This window comes from Mus caroli, unplaced genomic scaffold (genome assembly GCF_978045245.1).
Source record: "Mus caroli unplaced genomic scaffold, Mus_caroli_1 scaffold_2, whole genome shotgun sequence".
NCBI lineage: Eukaryota > Metazoa > Chordata > Mammalia > Rodentia > Muridae > Mus > Mus caroli.
The window spans coordinates 131,566,252-131,588,120 of record NW_028227257.1 but is presented as its reverse complement, the minus strand read 5'-3'; the positions used below and the strand labels follow the sequence as shown (position 1 = coordinate 131,588,120).

Here is a 21,869-nt window from a genome sequence, read left to right as displayed (position 1 = left end):
TAATTGGTGCCTAAATTTATTTATAGATTTTAATAAGTAATGACAGATTGGATGCATAAATTTTTATGATATACTTAAAGAAGACAGCACATCATTATACTGGTGGCATGAGTTTCAGTGTGGTTTTTATAACCTAGATTCAACACAATTCTTCTGTTCTACAGTGCTACATATATGTAATGGGCATTTGGTGCATGCCTAGGAGAGAGAGGTGGGAAGACCAGGAATTTAGAGCAGGCTTTAACTACATAGTGAGTTAAATCAGTCTGGGATACCAGAAACCTTATCCTTAGAAAAACAAAAAATATATGCATGAGATACTCTTTACTATATAAATATAAAAAATGATATCCCATAACTCAAGAAGGCAGAGTAGATATGGGTTTGTTTTGATTCAGGTTAGAAGTTTCTTGAGGTAAACTTAATTCCTTTCTTTGTCAGATACATTTCTTTGTTCTGTAATATTAAAGGTGTTCTCTGTTCATTGCAGTGAAGGAATAAAAAAATAGGGAATGTGTAGTCTAGCCCATGGAAATAAGATACACAATCACTCATGATTAATTTTCTCAAACTATTCCTACTGCCACCATTGTTCATATATAGCCAGAAATATCTTGTTACTAATACAACACTTCACGTTATTAGAGACATGTTTGTGTTCATGTTGTTCAAGATCTATAAAGAAAAAAAAGTGCATACAACCTGGGCCAAGCGATTCCAAAGTTTTGATAACTACTCATGAAATCAGCTTCTCACATCACTGTGACCAAAAGTCAGGCCAAGTCTAAGAATCAAAAACAAGACTAAGGTCTAAGAATTCACAGTGACCTTGTGGGTGAGTTTCCAAATCTCCCTAGTCTTGAACATCTAATAATCGCCTCGGCGTAATGTCTCCAAATCAAATCTGAACATCAAAAATTCTTAGAGAAGAACTAACCAGATAAGGTAAAACTAAAATGCTTCCACATTAAGTAAAGCCAACATGGATCTGATCTGTTTGGCTGAGGCCAGTTAATTTCTGCCGGAACATTTGTGGGAAGTTAGCCCTTCTTCTGCTGCTCCTGGTCACACACAGCTGCCTGCACACAGACATGCACACAGCTGCCTGCACACAGCCATGCACACATCTCCCTGCACATAGCCATGCACACAGCTGCCTGCACACAGCCTTGCACACAGCCATGCACACATCTCCCTGTACATAGTCATGCACACAGCTCCCTGCACACAGTCATGCACACAGCTGCCTGCACACGGCCATACACACAGCTCCCTACACACAGCCATGCACACAGCTCCCTGCACACAGCCATGCACACAGCTCATTATTAGCTTAGTTTCCAGCTGTTCCTGCTTCGTGGCACAGAGGCTGCATGTTAGTTAAGTTTGCCACCTGTTTCCAATCCTGTAAGCTTTATCTGTGATTTAAGACATAACTATTTTTACATTAATTATTACTACCAAAAGTTAATTAAAGAGCTACAACTGAAGAAAAAGACTGAACTGAGTGGTAGGAAAGTATTTTTAAAGTGTCTGGAGTATTCTTAATAGACTTTAGGAATTCTTCACTTTAGGCTAAATTTTACAATTAAATCCCTGTAGCTTGCCGTCCATAAACTTTGTTTTAAGTGGAATATTGAGCAGTTTCTTGGTGTTAAACTTAATAATTCTTCATAAGAGAAAAGAAATATGATATATGTTAGTTGCACTTTTTAATTAAGATTATCAGGCCTACAAAGGCATTTGTGGTGATGCCGGTCTGCTATGGTGAAATTCCAGTCTACATTGTGAAATTATTACTATTTCATGTCATCTAAATAGATCACTCAACTAAGATGGAGAATTTTTTTTAGACCTTTTCTTTGTGCCAAAGTGACTTGTATAATTTTTTATAAACATATCTTAACCTAGCCCGTTTCAAGTACTGTCTGTGCTTCTGTGGATGCAGAATAGACTATCCAGGAGTGACGTTTTGCATGGGAAATGGTATTTTTTTTTTTTATGAATAAGGCTTAAGGAAAGGTTTTTCTAAAGAGTCACAAATAAAATATATTCTCTTAATAGATACAAATTTTGGAATGCATTTATGTTGTTAAAAAAAATCAACCTACTAATAAAATATCCTAAAATATAAACTTAGTTCTTAATGTATAGACTTAAAATGACTTTATGCTTTCTTATTTTACTGACTTCATGGATGAAAACCTGAGCATGGAAACCTATACAGCAATTTGTGATACCTAACACTGCATTTCTTCAAAAATTTACCATCTTCTGTCAGTTCTACCTAATCCTTCTTTCCCTTTCTGTCAGTCTCTCTGTGTTTAGTGGAGTTTGAATTGGGTCACACTTATCCATCTTGAGAGATGCACACAGAGGGGATGGGAAGAAGTGTGGCTGGACGCTCCTCTGCTTCCACAGCAACGGGCAGCAGCAGACACAGGAGAAATGTGCTCCCTCCAGCTTCTTTGTGCTTTAGACTTTCTGGTTTGAGACTCAGCATGCTGCCATTTCACTTTTCTCAACCAGCTTAAAGCAGATCTTATAGCTCAGATGAACAGCATTACTTTCACATACTTTTCCTCTTCCTATCTTACCTGTTTCTGTCCTTTGCTAAGAATAGAAGTTTACCATCTTCAATCCCAAATTTTCAAAAATTAATTTGTTTCATTTTCTATGAAAAATAAGTATTTTCCTGAAAAATATTTCCATTCCAAAGAGATGCTTTTAGCATCTGTAATTAATACCTAACATAATATTGGAAATAAAATGTCTTTCCATACTAGGAAAATAATATCTCATGAAGGGCCAATAAGTCTATAAATTTTACTTTTTATTTTTAAAAAGCGTATACATTTATATATGTAGTCAAAATTATTTCCTGATGTTTTTTTTTTTAACTATCTTTGCAGTCCCAGTGGGTCTTTGTTATCTTGCTTGGACCAGGTTAAGACCTACCTGCTCACTGACGGAACATGCAAGTGTGGCTTGGAGTGTCCTCTTATTCTTCCCAAGGTAACCGTTTCACAGTAGAGCTGCAGCAGGGTTTCAGTCAGGGTTTGGCTTGGGTCATTTCATGTTTTCGCTTTTCTCACCTGGCATCTCACTTTTACATTAGTTTTCTAGCTTACATTCATTTCAGTTATCTTATATGCACTTTGGAATGCTTAAAGATTGTGAAAAAATAATTTGATTCATTTTCATAGGTGACATATTGAACATTTCATTGGAGCTTTGCTTATATATAGTACAGTATGTTCATTCACTACTATGGCTACTCAAATCTGTAATGATAGTCTCTGCACTGGTATTGCTAAATCTGCCATAGATATTCTTAAAATCACAAAGTTCAACTCTCATCATAAGAATATGAAGCAGTTTTACTGCTTTACAAAGTAAAAAAGCAATATAATTTAAAATAGTGAAATATTATTTGGTTAAAAAAATAGATAATTATTCTCTGAAATGTACATTTAGTATTAATTTTAAAACTAATGATTAATAAACACCTTTTTCTTTTTGTATATTACCATATTTTTAAAATAAATTTATATAATAAGAATTTTTGACATACAGTAGATTTTTAGATCAGTAAGGAGGTAATATTAATGTAGCAATAAAAGTGAGCAGACCGGGATGCTCTGGCAAAAACAAGGATATAGGATGCTGTGGCTTTTCACGTTTTTCACAGTGTGCTCCATCTGTTTCTGTGCTGTCACGCCGTCAGGAAGTACCTAAATTATAAACATTATTAGATTTTATACCCTTCCCTGTCTTTAATTAAATTAACTATCATAAAATTTGTATAATTTTCATTGTCTTTCACTAAAAAAAATTTATTTGGCCAGAAGTATTTTTAAATTATGTAAAGTTGTTTTCCTTCCATTTAAAACCTTAAAGGCTTAATTCCTGTCTGTAGCTTAATCTATGCCCAGCATTTCTCTGTGTAAACAAGAGGTTTTTCTATTAAATGTTTGCTAGACATACTATAAACAGAATCTGTGGTTTTTTTCCAGGTGTTTAATTTTGATCCTGGAGCTGCTGTGAAGCAGAGAACTGCAGAAGATGTTAAGGCAGATGATGATGTCACAAAGCTATGCATACATAAAAGAAAAATCATTGCAGTGGCCACACTCCATCAAAGCATGGAGGCCCCGCATCCTTCTCTGGTGCTCACCAGTCCTGGAGGAGGAACAAGTATGTAACATTGCTGCAGGGTTAGCAAATCTCCTGACTCCATTCCAAAGAAAGAATAGCTAGAAATCACCTTGCAAGGGATTTCTTATTATCTATTTTGAACATCCACAGTTTTGTGTGTTCTAACATCTTGAGTACAAAGAGCAAATTTTCTTTGAAAAAAATTACCATGGATATGTTTTTAAATTTTTCTTATTCATAACGTACAGTTGCATAATCAAAATCAATACTAACCAGCAAATTAAAATTCTTTGTATCTGCATACAGAAAAGCTAACAGGAATAAAGACTACATTGTTTTATAGAAAACATCCACTTACATAGGGCTAGATTTCAGTGGATAAGATCAAGTCCCAATATAGCTTACCAGTATTATTAGAAGTTTGTTTGATCTTATTATGTTTTATTTTATTACTTTCCCTTAGAAGTCTGTTTTCTAATGGGAGAGATATAGGAGGTGGATCCAGATGGGAGGGGAGAAACTGGGGGGCGAGGGGAGTAGAGCTACAGAAAACTGTAACCAGGATATAATACATGAGAAAGCCCATTGTCAATCACAGTTAAATAAAAAGGAATTAACCATGTTACTTTTTTTTTAATTATGGTAGCTAATTATTAAGCACCTACCCGAATACAGAACACTTGGCCAAGAGCTTTTTACGGCACACTCCGACAACACACACACACACAATCTCTTTTTAAGTAAAAATTTTAGTATATTTGTGTATTGAAGTGTGTTTGTGTATGCATGCACATGCATGGTCACAGTACATATGTGAAGGTCAGAAGGAAACTTGCAAGAGTAGATTCTCTCTCATGGGTCAAAGGCAGGTTGTCAGGCCTAGGGGCAAGTACATTGGCCTACTGAGCTACCTCACTAGCCATGACACTTTCCTTTGTAAAAAATTGCAAAGGTACAGAAAAGTGCCAGGGTATTTGTAGAATTCCCCTATGCTGTAAAGTTTGATCTTCCAGGCCATTTATAAATATTCTTGCTAACATCAGAAACTCTCTGATGAAGGATATAATATCATGTGTATGTAGAGGGAGAGGATATTCTTCTGTGCCACCACAATCCAATGATGCTGATAAAATTCTAGGAGCTAATATGTAGCCTGTTGTATTCAAGTTCCTTTTATTTTCCTACTAATAACCCTGCTAGCATTAAAAGTTCATTCCTACTTTAGGATCTGAATATAACCTGAGATTGTACACTGTAATTAGCTTTTCCATTTCTTTACTCTTCAATTCCCCAGTCTGTGTCAATCTTTCATGACACTGACATTTTTGAGGCACATGGGCTAGCTTTACAGAATGTTCCTCAGTTTGGATTTCATAATTGTTTCCTCATATTACATTTATGCCAGGTTTGGCAGGAATGTTATGTGAATGATGTCATATCTTCATCAAGAAGCACATGATGTCAGCTAATCTTGTGTTGGTAACATTAACTTTGATTACTTGCTTAAGATTGGGTCCATTTGACTTTCTCACTGTTAATTTTTTTTTCCCTAATGATCAATTTGTACTCTGTGAGATTACGTGAGGCTGAGGAGCTATAATCTAACATTGAAACAGTAACTCAAAACAAATGTAGCTAAGCTCCCAAGTGTCTATTCAGTAGACAGCTGATTCTGTTTTATAAAGTTCTTAAAAATATCACCATGATGTGTCTAACCATCACCCAAGGTTGTATGGAAGAACTCAAAACAAGACTAGCTTTGAAAAATAATTTACATGTAAAAAGAATAGAAACTTTATCCATAATTATATACCATATGTAGTGTGCCATACATAGGAGATGGCATGGAAATAATCTGAGTTGAGTAGGAGATTAAATAATAATAAGTAAACTGGAGCCAAACCAATGAGAGCCCTGGATGCAAGAATATTTGCATATCATATACATACTAAAAGACCTCAGGCCAAGAGTTGAGAGAAAAATTGATATTTAGGTGCTGTTAACAGAGAGCTTCTGTACAATAACCCACTAACTTTGAACTGAAGTAGATAAGAAAAACCAATCTTTCAGGGAACTTATTTCCTAACAAGGTATAGGTTCTTAACTTCAAATTGGCTCTAACATTGTAAGTGTACATTTGATGGTAATAAGTTATTATAGTTTAACATTGCCCTGCCACCTTAGCATAGCTACTAACCACTTTGCATGAATTTTGCGCGTGTTGCATATGCTCTTGTTTTTAGATTTAAGGCTGTCTGTATATCTGAGCACCAACATACATGCCTGGTGCCAGCAGAGGTCAGATAAGGACACCTGGTCTCCTGGAACTGGAGCTACAGATGTGGTCAGGTGCCATGTGGGTGCTAGGAGCTCAACTCAGGTCCTCTTAACCACTGAGCCAACTCCAGCTCATGCTGCTCTTAAACATGCTGATATCATACCCTGTGGTATCCTGGCATTTGCCTGTCTCTGCAGTCTGCACTGTTGTTCTAAAAACCCTAGCAGAATCGTATACTAGGACTTGTACTGTACCTGTACATACAAGTTCAATTCTTGAAATTGAAGCTACCATGAGAGATGTGTGACATCTCCTTTTAGAACAGTGTGTTTGATTGAATTAAGTGCACTGTTTTACTAGCTTCACACTCAAGCTTTGTTTCCTGAGTTTATGTCACCATAAAGTGAGGTTTAAGTAATTTAAAATTCAGACTTACAAAGCAATGCTCACCTCCCTTTAGCATAAATGTTAACTTCATTTCCATTTGTTCCTTCAAATGCTCTACCTGTATATACTTGACAGTACCTGACCAGCACCAAGATTTCACACTTGCTAACTGTACTTTGGCCCCTGTCATTCAACATCAGCCTGACTCTTGTCTATTTAACATTACTATTATTTTAAAGATAACAATTTATCCCAAGATATAGAAGAAATTCTTTCTAAACCACAACTATTGTATAAATTCTATTAGCTGAATATAAAAAAAAAATGCCACTGCTATCTGTATCTTAATCATGGGACTATAGATAATTATATAAGCATATTGATAATTTTAAAAATGCAAGCAGGTCCATGGTCCTGCTAGTGATGCTACTACATTTAACTCTATTCTCACTGTCCACCAAGTACCACGAACTGCATATCTTAATCCCTTGTTCCTTTAATTAATAACATTTAATGATCCCTCTTTAACAAGAAAATTAGCCTCAGTTAAGTGTATCCTGTGTCTTCTGTTATGTTATTTAGTCCCAAAATACTTACTCTTTCAAAGAACCCCTATGATACTAGAATCAGAAAGTCTCCATATTCCAGTCGGGAACTGGGAACACATGCTCAGCCCTCTCCTAGCTAGAATCTCTGTGCCCATGATGGAGAAATGCTGTCTTCAAAGTTATTATATGATTTGACCTGTATACTCTCTTGCAAATAGTAGAAGTTGATTCATTTTAAGTATGTAATTATCCCTTAAGTGTATCTCTGATTGCAAATGAAACTAAGTATAATTGCTAATATGCTTTTAAGTCTCAAAATAGATATGGCAAATATATAGTATGATTGGTGGCACTTCCAGCTCCTGTGCCTCCATAGAGACTCTGGCATTTCTCACAAAGTGCAGCTCTCTCAGCGTTCTTTCCAACACAACTCTCTAAGCAGCCAATACAAATGAATGGGAATTAGTATATGGGTATTATTTGCCATCTTTGTTTTAGAAGGTGTGCAACATTATAAAATACTTAAGTATTCTTAGGGCCTTAAAACTTTTTCTTTAAAAATCTTAGACCGAAAATTCTGTATGATGAGCCAGCTTACTTTTGTTGCCTATATCCTGTCTGATCTCCAAAGGAACTGAAGGATTCTGAAAAGATGGAGAGATGAGCTGATGTGAAAGGGAGTGCTGGAGTGCAACACAGTCCTGAAGACGCTAACATCCCAACTACACTTTACATGAGAAGTCTGTCCTTAGAAAAGGACTGTAATATCTCACCCAAGCTGGTTAACTAAAGCTGTCTTCACAATAAGAACAAATTAAGAAATTGTATTATACAGAATTACAGATAGTTCCCATCCAGGAAGCTAAGTGTGGTTATATCACTACATGTATTCTTGTTATCACTGCTGCAATAAAGAACTGAAACGTCATTTACTCAAATCACAGAAACTAAGAGCCTTGCTCTTACTGTGACAAATCCTACGATAAGGAACTATTTCCATAGCATCTCAGGAAGTTTCAGTTAGGTAACAGAAACAGTTACAGAGTAACTCATTGTCTTGTGCAAATAGCAATTTATTTAAGCACCACAAGAAAAAAATGCCAGAAAGATTACAAATTTTCTGTTGTGACTGTTCTTAAAAATTGCAACTGCAGCAAAACAGCCTTCGCCATCTGGGCTGTCAGTCTTGGCTTTTCAAATTCTGAATATTAAAATGACTAATGTCAGTCTGTACTGATTGTTATGGCCATGCGTTCTTAACAGACAAGGAGTAAACAAGGATAATAAGTAGTTACTGAGAACCTTTCATCATTTAAGGATGAATAATAGACTTTGTTTAAATCAAAGTTTAATATGGCTTCGAGAATTCTTTTAAATGTGTAGAGTTACGGCTTTCACTTACAAATCTGCATTCCCAGGTGTCCTTGTCTCACCCTCCTCTGTTTTCTCTTTTTCTCTCTTCTTCCCAACTGTCCCAAAACAATTGAGACAACTAATGAAATTCTTTTTCTCTTTCACATCAGATGCAACTCCAGTAGTACCTTCACGGGCGGCAACTCCAAGATCAGTAAGAAACAAGTCTCATGAAGGAATTACAAATTCTGTAATGCCAGAATGTAAGAATCCTTTCAAGTTAATGACTGGATCATCAAATGCCATGGGAAGGCTATACATGCAAGACCTGCCTGGAAGCCAGCAGCAGGAGCTCCACCCTGTCTACCCCCGCCAGAGATTGGGCAGTAGTGAGCATGGACAGAAATCTCCATTTCGTGGCAGCCATGGAGGCCTGCCCAGCCCAGCATCATCAGGGTCCCAGATCTATGGAGATGGCTCAATCTCTCCAAGGACTGACCCGCTCGGAAGCCCTGATGTCTTCACAAGAAATAACCCTGGTTTTCATGGAGCTCCCAATTCCAGCCCTATTCACCTAAATAGGACTCCTCTTTCTCCACCTTCAGTAATGCTACATGGTTCTCCCGTACAGTCATCCTGTGCAATGGCTGGAAGAACTAATATACCTCTTTCCCCAACCTTGACTACAAAGAGTCCAGTAATGAAAAAACCAATGTGTAATTTTTCAACTAATATGGAAATACCACGAGCAATGTTCCACCACAAACCACCCCAAGGCCCACCTCCCCCTCCTCCACCTTCTTGTGCTCTTCAGAAAAAGCCATTAACATCTGAGAAAGATCCACTTGGCATTCTTGACCCTATTCCTAGTAAACCAGTGAATCAGAACCCTATTATCATTAATCCAACCAGTTTCCATTCAAATGTCCACTCTCAGGTACCTGTGATGAATGTAAGCATGCCTCCTGCTGTTGTTCCTTTGCCAAGTAATCTCCCTTTGCCAACTGTAAAACCTGGTCATATGAATCACGGGAGTCATGTACAAAGAATTCAGCATTCAGCTTCAACCTCCCTGTCCCCTTCTCCAGTGACATCCCCAGTGCACATGATGGGGACTGGAATTGGAAGGATTGAGGCATCGCCCCAAAGATCACGCTCATCTTCCACATCATCAGATCATGGAAATTTCATGATGCCACCTGTAGGACCCCAGGCCACTTGTAGTGGCATAAAGGTTCCACCTAGGTCACCAAGGTCAACAATAGGTTCCCCAAGGCCATCAATGCCATCAAGCCCTTCTACCAAGTCTGATGGACATCATCAGTACAAGGATATCCCTAACCCATTAATTGCTGGAATGAGTAATGTACTCAATACCCCAAGCAGTGCAGCTTTTCCTACTGCACCTGCCGGAAATGGTTCTGTAAAGAGTCAGCCTGGTTTGCTGGGAATGCCTTTAAATCAGATCTTGAACCAGCACAATGCTGCCTCCTTTCCAGCAAGTAGTTTACTCTCAGCAGCAGCCAAAGCACAGCTAGCAAATCAAAACAAACTTGCTGGTAACAACAGTAGCAGCAGTAACAATTCTGGAGCTGTTGCCAGCAGCGGCAACACTGAAGGACACAGCACTTTAAACACCATGTTCCCTCCAACTGCCAACATGCTTCTCCCAACAGGTGAAGGTCAAAGTGGTCGAGCAGCACTAAGAGATAAGTTGATGTCTCAGCAAAAAGACTCATTACGGAAAAGAAAGCAGCCACCCACCACAGTGTTGAGTTTGCTCAGACAGTCCCAAATGGATAGTTCTACAGCTCCTAAACCTGGACCTGACTTGCTAAGGAAGCATGGGCAGGGGTCATTTCCCATCAGTTCAATGTCTCAGTTACTACAGTCTATGAGTTGTCAAAGCTCTCACTTGAGTAGCAATAGTACCCCGGGTTGTGGGGGATCAAATACTGCTTTGCCTTGCTCTGCTAACCAGCTGCATTTTCCAGATCCTAATATGAATTCCACTGTTCTTCAGAATTCATTGACACAGAGCATACCTTTAAGAGGGGAAGCCGTGCACTGCCACAATGCAAACACTAACTTTGTTCACAGTAACAGTCCAGTCCCCAACCACCATCTTGCAGGTTTAATAAATCAGATTCAGGCTAGCGGGAACTGTGGGATGCTCAGTCAGTCGGGCATGGCTTTAGGAAACTCATTACATCCCAATCCACCTCAGTCAAGAATTTCAACGTCCTCCACTCCAGTGATACCAAACAGCATTGTTAGCAGCTATAATCAAACAAGTTCTGAAGCAGGTATGATTTTATTAGAAAAAAGTACCCAAAGGTACTAAAGTTTTCTACAGTTTTTAAATTTTTGTACCAAAATATTTATTATGATAACAGATGTTCCTTTCCCCATTGTGAATATTTTCTTCATTTCTTTAGTATTTATAATTTTATTTACAGAATGATAAGGATAGGGACTTGTCTTTTAGAAAGAATACCAACTGAGAGGATTCCGTGTGTTCTTGTTATTTGTTGTCCATCTGTGTCATTTTGAATATTGTTTGACTTTCAATTGATTTCATAACCATTGGACTGTACACTGCAAAGGAAGCCACAGAAGGCAAGGTGTCCTGGTCCATGAGATGTGTCCTTGGCGTACGCCAATATGGAAGTTGTTTACCTAGCTTTGGTTTGTACACAGGTAAATGAGGCTCATCTTGGAAAATCCAGAAAGGCCAAAAGAAATGGATTTCTTTTTTCTTGCTGCTCAACAGAAATAGGTCACTGGGTAGGAAAGGATCACTAGCGGCTGTGGGAGTAGGAGGCTGTCTTCTAATGTGTTTCTCACCGTAGTCTGCTCTCCTTTGCTATTTGTTCGAGAAAATTCAAAGATGGATATTGGCTACTTCCTTTTTAAAAAATAATTTAAATTTTCTAATAAAATGAGGCTTGAAAACCTGATTTCCAGAATTTTTTATCATGAAATTCCTTTAAAATTTCTCATAGAACTGAACTATATTTTTAGCATCCATATTAAGGTTTTGGACCCAAATTATTCTAAATATTCATGCACCATTAATGGATACAAGTTTATACAGAAATAACACATTAGAAAAACTGTGTTTTGCACAATAAAATCTTTAGAAATCATTATAAAAATTATTCCTGGAATACTAGAGAGGTAAATCATTGAAGCAACAGAAAAGATGATCATGGAAGCATTAGAGAAAATACTCAAAATGTAACACGATTTCAGACTTGTAGGAACCGACAAGGAGGAAATAAAAGAGGGCAGGGACACTAGCATTCATATTTAAAATGAGCAGGATTTAAAAACTAAACCATCGGAGGTTGGGGTTAGCTCCATGGAAGAGCCCTTGTCCAGTGTACACAAGACCTTGAGGTCAATCCCAGCACCACAAAATAAATAAAAACCAGATCACTAGTCATGATGAGAAAACTGCTGACACCTTTGCGAGTATGTTACCGTGTAGATGTGTATAGGCTGCATATACCACTGTGTGGGAAATGTTACCATCCACTTGTCTGTTAAAGGTAAAGTCAAGTGTTTCCTGGTGTTGCCACCTTACACTGCCATCTTTCACCGTTTGTGTTTTGTGTTGTTTGGATGTCAGTATTCTATGAAGAACTGCACAATGATCTCCTGTGTTTAAAAAAAAAAAAGAATGCAGGCTTAAAATGATTTGAAGTAACTAGTGCCTTGTTATTCTTAGTTTGAGGACCCTTGTGAAACTTTATGTGTTTAAAGGTGCATAATGGGCTTCCAATTTCTCGCTGACTCATGCTGTTTTAGCTAATACTGTACAAATAAAAGTTTTAATATATGCACTTAGAAATTAAAACAACAGTAAGTCCGTAAGTGTTTTAAGATGTACTATATTTATTGAGCATGCCTTCAGTCATTTCGGTAAAGCATTGTTAGTCTCATTTATTACTCAGTTTTTATACTCCTTTATCATAGTTTGCTTCATGTCAGGTCTACGTTCATATGTGCAAATGTATGTGTTTCAATAATGATGTATTTTTATGTTTATATTATGGGAAAAAGACATTTATTTATATTCTTGTTTCTTCTGATTGTCAAATTTAGACCTATTTTATATAGCCTTGGTCATTTATTTTCTTGTTTCATTTATCCATATAAACATATAACCTAGATTGATAATGGGGTATCAAGGCACATGGGCTGAAAGTTTATTAAAATAAGGAAAGCTTTAGCATATGAATACCCAAAAGAATAATAACAAATGTTGAGCAGTGTGGCGCATATGGCTGAGCACGTGTAGGCTAACACTTTAGACTTAGTAGAAATCTAGGTCAGTTAAAACCTTGAAAATATTAGATCTAATAAACTTAAATACTAATTGTTGTACAGAGATCAGCTGACTATGAATATGGGTTGATTTACTGATGAATTCTTTTGGTAAGGTAAATTCTAAAACGGATTCTTACCCCATAATTTTTTATGTTATGAAGTGAATTATGTCAACTGAATGTACTATCATAATTGCCTGGCATAAATACCTGTTTACACTGGTATTTGTTCTTTCATTAATACTCATTGAACAGTGATGTTAGGCATTTAGAATAAAGCAACAGCTTTCTTTGTAAGAGTAGAGAAATGCACCTTTTGGTCTTTTTCTATTGTTTTGAGATAAAGTACATAGCTCATGCTGAACTCAAACTCATGATCTTCCTGTCTTGACCTTCTGAGTGCTGGGATTGAAAGCACGTGCTACCATATTTTATTTGTAAAATGCTGCAAATAGCTATCATGGAATAGCTATTGTGTGCCAAGTACTCCACTCATTATTCATGGCCTGTATAGATGCCCATAGTATAAAATGTTGTCTTCATTTAACAGATGAGAAACTTGAACCTCAGACAACCTCACTAACCAAAATCTTCTAACTTAACCAGGATTAGAACTCAGGTTTCTCTGATCCTGAAATAATCACCTTCTCAGCTACGTAAGTTCATCTGAAATGTTTAGTCTCCAGAATTACTGATTTCCTTTTCAAATTATTATTCAAGTCATGTGACAATCCACAGATGTAAATTTTTAATATGTTTTAGATAAAAGCCAGTTCTTTCCGCCTTCTTTCTTTGGAGTCTGGTATCATAGCACACATGATTAGAATATTTCTGTAGGTGCCGATGAGCTGTTCAGAATATCAAGAGAATTCCCCGAATATGTGAACTGTATTTGGTGACCTTTATAACTGACACAGGATCAGTTCCCTATGAGTGATGCTTCTGAAGACCTGAAGCAGGACGATGTCAGCTCTTTGAGTCTTGCATGGCATGATGGTACAGTGGCAGACTGATAGGAAGCATGGTCCAACTCTACTCTCCCAACAAAGCCTAACCACAGGTGACCGTTTCACTCCAGTGCCTTGCCCAATCTTTTATGTGTAAATCAGAAATACAACACGAAGACATTAAGAAATGACTTGCTCTTGTGCTTAATTCAATAAGTAACTAATTTTCAAAATAGTTTTTTTTTTTTTTTTTTATCACATGTTTCCAGGCAGTGGGGAAGGCAGGCGTGTGCCACAGCACACATGTGGCCATCGGAGGCAACTCTGTGAAGTCCACTCTCACCTTCCACTCCAGGGGGCGCCAGAGCTTGACCTCAGATGGCTAAGCCTGCATAGCAGATGCCTCTGTCCACTGACCATCCCTCTAGCCCCTCAGAATGTTTTTCAAGGAGACTCGTTCTGTCTTAAACTCTAAAGATACTGGTTTACAAGCCCATATGTGAATTCTGTATTCACATTTTTAAGCATTCAGTTCAGTTATAGGAATTGGAGGCAAAGATTGTGTGGTTATATAAAAAATACTAAATTCCTTTATTCTAAAAACTTAAGGCTATGTGTTTTATTAATTAAGTTACCTTTCCATGAGTGCTTCTGAATATTTTATCTTGAAGTGTGTGCAAGTATCTCTTACCTTTTGATTATCAGTTGCAAGGCAAGCCTAATATTCCCAATTAATACATAACAGTAAGATCCTTGGTGATGTGCCTAAATTGTCAAGAAATGTTGTAGATGGATCTAGAAACTAGACCTCAAAGTCCCCTACCTCAATCCAGACACAGAAAATGGCTTGGTCAGTAAAGTGTTTACTGACTTTGAAGCCCCAACAACCCGTGTGGAAAGCCATACATAGTGGCACAGCCCTGGACTCCCAGCATTAGAAGACACAGACCCACCCCTGGGGCTAATCTGGCCAAATCAGTAAGCCTTGGGTTTAGTAAGAGCCTCCATCTCAGGAAATCCAATGAAGAACAATTAAGGAGAACAACTCACACTGACCTCCAAACCCCACACATACTCACTCTCCTGCACGCATACAAATTCATTCCCACACACATCACACAACTCACACTGACCTCCAAACCCCACACATACTCACTCTCCTGCACGCATACAAATTCATTCCCACACACATCACCGTGTGTACATAATTTTCAGGTTTTTGAGAGACAAAGTTCAGCACCTGAGTATGATGTCCTGTTAGACAAAGTATGTTAGAGGGGAGTTTAAAAGTCAAGTGTTCTTGACCAGCAAACTTCAGTGGGCTTACCAGTCTGCTTTCCAAATAACAGCACCTGCGCCATGACCCAGAGCCTGCTTCCATCCCTATAGCTAGTCCTGCTTTTGGTCCTGTGATCTTTCACAGAGTACAAACAGAAGGGTTTAAGTTATTATATGAATATTCTTAGTAATAACCATGCTGCTTTCCATATAATAAGTCCTTAAAATATCTTTACTAGAAAATACTTTTTCCTGTTAAAAACAATCATCTCTGCTTAAGCACATGAAATTACAATGCTCTGAGGGACAAGAGTATGGGTTTGTGACAGAAGAGAAACAAACAAACATTTATTTGCCTTAACTCTGTGCATTAACTCATCAAGATATAAATAAACCTATGAATAAATATATGTTCATGAGTATGTACATACATATATGTGTGTGTTATGTAAATTCTTAACAGCAAATGAAAATGTTTGCACTCAGCACAAAATACATTTGAAACTCTAATGAAATGGTAGGTATAAGACCATGAAATAATGAGACCACAAAAAGCCACTGAGTCTATTAGCTCAGTGTATTTATTGTCATACCATGCCAGTAAATAAGGCAAAGGGAAGTTCTGCCCTGCCCAGAGGGGATTACAGTGCAGACAGGTAGAGATGGCCATGTTGACTTGGTAGCTGCGGGGCATTTGTTAGCCTAAAGAAGGCAGCAGGGCCCCTTGACAGTTGTAACTGAACTGATGCTGGTTCCTAGCGGAAACATTTCAGCCTCAGGGTTTTAAAGCCTAGATTCTCTTTCCCATGTGATGCTAGTGATTTGCAAGTTTGAAGTGCTCTGTGCTCTTGTTATTTAACCAGACAACAAACTGCTTGAAAATCTATTCCTTAGTTAATGTCCGGCAAAATGAATACTTTTTTATTGATGAGATGTTTTCACTATAGGCAATGTCTCAGTCCTTCAGAAGGTCTCCTCATATCAGGGTCACACCACTTGTTCCGTTTACATATCATAGGTTTAATGTTATCTTGTATACAAGAGGAGTTAAAATATGTTTTTACTTCAGACATTAAGTCTATGTAATCAAGAGTGATAACAAAACTCAGTGGTATGATGTTTGCTGATTCAGTGATCTATTTTGTACCTTTAAAGAAATAAATTGTTCTAGTATACTAGTTGGAAGACTTTATTCCATTGTAACATATTAAGCACTCTTACACAACCACCAATTCTTCCAGTTCCCTAGAAGATACCTAAGCTATTATTTACTAAAATCTGGTCCAAAAATATTTAAGTTGGTTCAAAAAGTATCCAGATACTAGGAAGTAATATCAACCCTACCAAAAAAAAAAAAAACTGACTTAATGAAAAACAATGCTAAAATGTATCTCTGTCGAAGTAGATTTCATTTCCACATTCATGTAGTCCTAAATAATTCAAAATAATAAAACTCTTACTTCCTATGAATATAACAGTATCAGTGCAAGCCAATCAAAGAGTAAAAATTAGTTTTTTATTATCTTTAGAATTCAAAGTAACAGCTCACCCTTTACAACCAAAAAGCTAAACCAAAAATAGTAATCCAAAAGAGCTGCTGAAAGACTCCAAAATTTAGAAGTGCTCCAGAGAGATGCACCCATGGGCACAGGTGTGAGCATTCATCCTATACCATGGTCTGGGGCTCATTGGCAGCCCAACTCTGTAGACTGTGCCTCAGTGATGGAGCAGCCCAGAGACCCCGTCCTAAAGAAACACTTTTCAGTTTCTTCACACAATAAGAAACTCCCTAGAGCCGGCCAGATGGCTCCACAGATAAACGTGCTTGCTGCCAAGTGTGACAGCCTTAGAGACCCAGGCCCACATGGTGGGAGGAGAGCACCCACTCTTGTAAACTGTCCTCCCAGCTTATAGCCACCATGGCATGTTCTCACACGCACACAGTTTTTTTAGATTGCTGGCTTGACAGTCTACTAAGCATTTTAATGTATAGCAAATGAAAGTTTAAAAAAAAAAACTAGTCTGATATTTTCAGCCTCATTCCAGCATACCTCCACTTTCCACATCAATGTTTAATCACAATCATGACACACTGGAGTGATTGTAGCACCCACTAGCACTTATATGCACAAGCTATCAGAAAGACTGTTCAAAAATAGCACTACAGTGTTCTCCAAATGTTGCATTTCACTTGTCAAAATAAAATACTAGTTGGAGCATTATAAGTTGACTTTTGTAGCTCATTGCCATGACACAATTGTTTTAGAATATTCATCAAATAATGCAGTGTTTATTGAGCACCTGTAATAAACTAGGCACTGTAATTTTATAGTTGCAGATAAAATAGGATATAAGATAGGAAGTTGACTATATTAAAAATTCAGTATATCCTCTTGAAATGAAACTTCTAGTTGGTATTTAGTGATGCATTTTTAACTTACACATATTCAAAAAAACAAACCCCAACAAGACATGTAACCTCCGTTTTCAGGTCTTGCCATCACACAAATATCCTGTTTACCTAAAAACACATGAACTTTGTTACTTAGCCAATCTGACATTTCCCAAATTTTTTAAAGTCTAAGAGGTTCTGTGTATTGGTGCAGGATGGGGATGTAGCTCAGGGTAGAACTGCAGCATAGCATGCATGTAGTCCTGGTTCCAACCCCAGCACCAGAAGAGAAAGAGACTAGAATCACACACATTTTTGCTTTTTCTGAATTCATTTGATCACATCTGGAGACTGGTGTCCCTAACATCCTAAAATTTAAGCTACATTTCTTTCTGCCTGCCCACCTTCTCTTCTGCAGCATCTATTACAGAGTAAGAACATTTGCTAAGATCTTGCAGTTGTTTTCTTCCCCATTCTCCATCCTCTGTACTTTTGTCTGAGGTCCCTTTCTCTCTTATGAAAAATAAAATAGCTACAGGTCCCTTCCTCTGTATCCCTACTGCTTAGCTTGGAATATCAAGAATCTGTGTTAGGATCCAAATCAGAAGGGTGAAGTTGGCGCGTTTTTCTAAATGCACATTAATCTGTCTGTTACTAAGGCTTGAAAATATCAATCAAGTTTTACTGGAATACTTAGACTTCTTATAAAAGTTATCTTTCAGTGCACTATGTTATTATCATTTAAAAAACAGTCCTTTAAATGTAGAAGACACTTTTTCATATTTCAGTGGGACTGAGAAATAAAAATATATTTATTAAACTCATAGAGCATATTTTATCTCTAGAAGGATTTATTTTTATTAAGGATTACTTTTGACCTGTTTACAATAAAAGTACAGTTAGTAAAGCAAATGATAAAGGTCAAACAGTAAAGGGGTATTTTTCATTACACTTATTTTTCATAAGTTTCATATTTTTCTTAAGCTCTTGAGTTGCATGGATATAAAAGCAATATGTGGCGATTTCTGTTTAGAAAAGTTGTTAGCACTAAATAATACTCATTCAAAATTAGAGTTAAGTGAATCAAACTAGTTAGTGACATTTTTTAAACATTTCATTGATCTGCATGGTATGGGCTTTTTGACATGTACTTTCTAACAAAAGTAATAATATTTAAGAGGCAAACATATAAAAGATGATCACAATATGAGCTGCTCTCAAGGAGTCTTGGTAACCAGGGAGATAAAACTGAAGAGGCAAAAGCAATTCTAAAACTAAAAGAAATTACACATCTTAAGAATTTAATAATAATAAAAAAGAATTTAATAATAAGAAATATCTTTTTGTAAATCCCTCAAATATTTTAGGCTATTTGTATAAACACACTAAATTCATGAGCACATGAGTTGTGTGTGTGTATGGTTTATGTGCAGCACGCAGCAGATTAGCATGTTCATTCCCTCACCACATTAGCCTGCCTGCCTCTGTAGGTCTAGGCTAGGAATCTGGGACCCCTTTAATTTGAATGGCTTTCCCTTTCTACTCCTTTAAAACAACAGGACCAGGAAAAGAAATTGTCACTTCATAGTGGTTGGCACAAAATAATCTTATATATCCTTACTAAGTAAATGACTGAAACTGGCTAACTTCTTCCAAATTCCCAGATGCCTATGTAATTATTTCTATATGTTTGATGATATTTCATCTTTAAAAAAAAAAAAAAAAACCTCCTTTCCCTACTATTAATTAAGTACCAAACATCTTGGCTATGGAAAAGAACTATTTTAACTAACACTTTCTTTACACAGTTCAAGAAAGTTTCTTATGCAGAACTCTGAAATAGGTTCATAAAATAATGCCTGTTTACATTTTATTTTTACTTTCACCAAAAAGACTTTATTTTTGGAAACAATTCATTTTCCAGGCCTGATCCTTTTAATGAATTAGTGCAATAGTTTTTGAATGTCTCAAACTTTTCTTCTGTTCTTAAGACTTAAAGCAAGAATGGATTTCTAAAACAGATGCCTGAGCCTATACTTACATAGCTGAAGCATAAATGATGCTAAGACCGAAGTTTTGTAACTGTAGTATGATTACCCTAGTTTTGCTATCAGTTTCAATAAAAAAAAATTTAGGTATTTTCTTCATTTACATTTCCAATGCTATCCCAAAAGTCCCCCATACCCTCCCCCCCTCCCCTACCCACCCACTCCCACTTCTTGGCCCTGGCATTCCCCTGTACTGAGGCATATAAAGTTTGCACGACCAATGGGCCTCTCTTTCCACTGATGGCCGACTAGGCCATCTTCTGATTCATATGCAGCTAGAGACACGAGCTCCGGGGTACTGGTTAGTTCATAAGGTTGTTCCACCTATAGGGTTGCAGACCCCTGTAGCTCCTTGGGTACTTTCTCTACCTCCTCCATTGGGGGCCCTGTGATTCATCCAATAGCTGACTGTGAGCATCCACTTCTGTGTTTGCAAGGTCCGGCATAGCTTTACGAGAGATAGCTGGGTCCTTTCAGCAAAATCTTGCGAGTGTATGCAATGCTGTCAGCGTTTGGAGGCTGATTATGGGATGGATCCCCGGGTATGGCAGTCTCAAGATGGTCCATCCTTTCATCTCAGCTCCAAACTTTGTCTCTGTAATTCCTTCCATGAATTTTGTTCCCAATTCTAAGAAGGGGCAAAGTGTCCACATTTTGGTCTTCGTTCTTCTTGAGTTTCATGTGTTTTGCAAATTGTATCTTGTATCTTGGGTATTCTAAGTTTCTGGGCTAATATCCACTTATCAGTGAGTACATATCATGTGAGTTCTTTTGTGATTGGGTTACCTCACTCAGGATGATGCCCTCCAGGTCCATCCATTTGCCTAGGAATTTCATAAATTCATTCTTTTTAATAGCTGAGTAGTACTCCATTGTGTAAATGTACCACATTTTCTGTATAACGGTTCAAAATTCCTATACAAAATAGAAACCTAATATAAAAATTCATGCAAATTCAGATTTCTCTTTGAGTAACTCCATACATAAATGAATAACCTTACAACTGTCCTTTGAAGTAAATGTCTCCTGCTGTGAGGTAACTTAAATTCTTGAGAAACTTGAGAGCATTCTAAAGTAATCTGTCATCTTCAAGCCACCTCCTTTCTGATGTCTCCATCTCCTGGCACTGGATCAGTAAGTTGGAAAGTCAGTTTTCACCTTCATGTCTACATTGTTACCTCCCTTATGGAAATGAGTACAAATATTAGGGCCTCTGTAGATTCATTATACCAACCAACAGTTTTTTTAATCCAAGCACATGTCATGACTGTGATGTCTTTGAAATACAGAGAGAGAGAACAAATGATACTATTTCAATGGTTTAAAATATTTATTCAAATGTATTTACTGCTCGTGTAAACTGGCAGGCTTAACCATGGGCTGAGGGAGTCAGGGTCTATAAAAGCCATACACATATTTCAGATATTTCTGTATTTGTGAAACTCAGGACATAGTCCCCATCATCTGCCTTACTTTCTTATTTAAGGGAAAAGAATCACCTTCTGCATTGAAGCACTTTTTATCTTGTTTACATCCCTCAGATGCCTGATCAAACTGTAGTTTTCTTGTTTGTGCAGTTTTCTCAGACACCACCAGTTTTGTAATTGTCCCCTTGTTGCAGACGTCTATATAGATGTTCCAGCCTTAGCATATTGCAGTCTCATCATCCTGGCTAATACATAAAAAGACATTTAAAAATCCTACCTATATTCGAGATGGGGGAAGAATACAGATTTCTGCATTTACCACTTTGCCTAAACTCTGAATTTGGGGGGTGGGGGGGATGGCAAGGTTTTTAAACCTTTACCACTATTTCAATCCTGTTCTCCAGCAGAATGTACCTGTTTGTTGAACTGAATTGTTAGAAATTGGAGAAGATTAAAATATATATTTGTATTAAAATATATATTTGTATTTACATGTGTGTCTGGATCTGCATCCTGCTTGGATTTGTCCTTTCTCATTGTCAGGGTAAAAACACTCATACTGACTGTGTTTTATTATAATTTCTCAAGAATATTTAGATGGAGAGCTTTTAAAACAGTGTTATCCCCAAATGGCTACTTCTTGAATCATAAATATGGATGCTTCTCAGTGGCAAATTAAAGTAATAAAAAAAAATCTCTAAGGAAACCCATCTACAAAG

At 37.2% G+C, this 21,869-nt stretch overlaps 1 protein-coding gene across 13 annotated transcripts in view; it reads left to right on the top strand.

Annotated features, from left to right (window-relative positions):
* Mbd5 (methyl-CpG binding domain protein 5) overlaps positions 1-21,869 on the top strand; it is a 377,887-nt gene that overhangs the window by 308,472 nt on the left and 47,546 nt on the right. For all 13 annotated transcript variants that reach the window (XM_085834930.1, XM_029474046.2, XM_085834925.1 and 10 more), the window contains 3 exons: positions 2,913-3,015; positions 4,017-4,197; positions 8,895-11,030. In XM_085834930.1, coding sequence (XP_085691056.1) covers positions 2,913-3,015; positions 4,017-4,197; positions 8,895-11,030 — 2,420 coding nt within the window. The remainder of the gene's footprint in view (positions 1-2,912; positions 3,016-4,016; positions 4,198-8,894; positions 11,031-21,869) is intronic.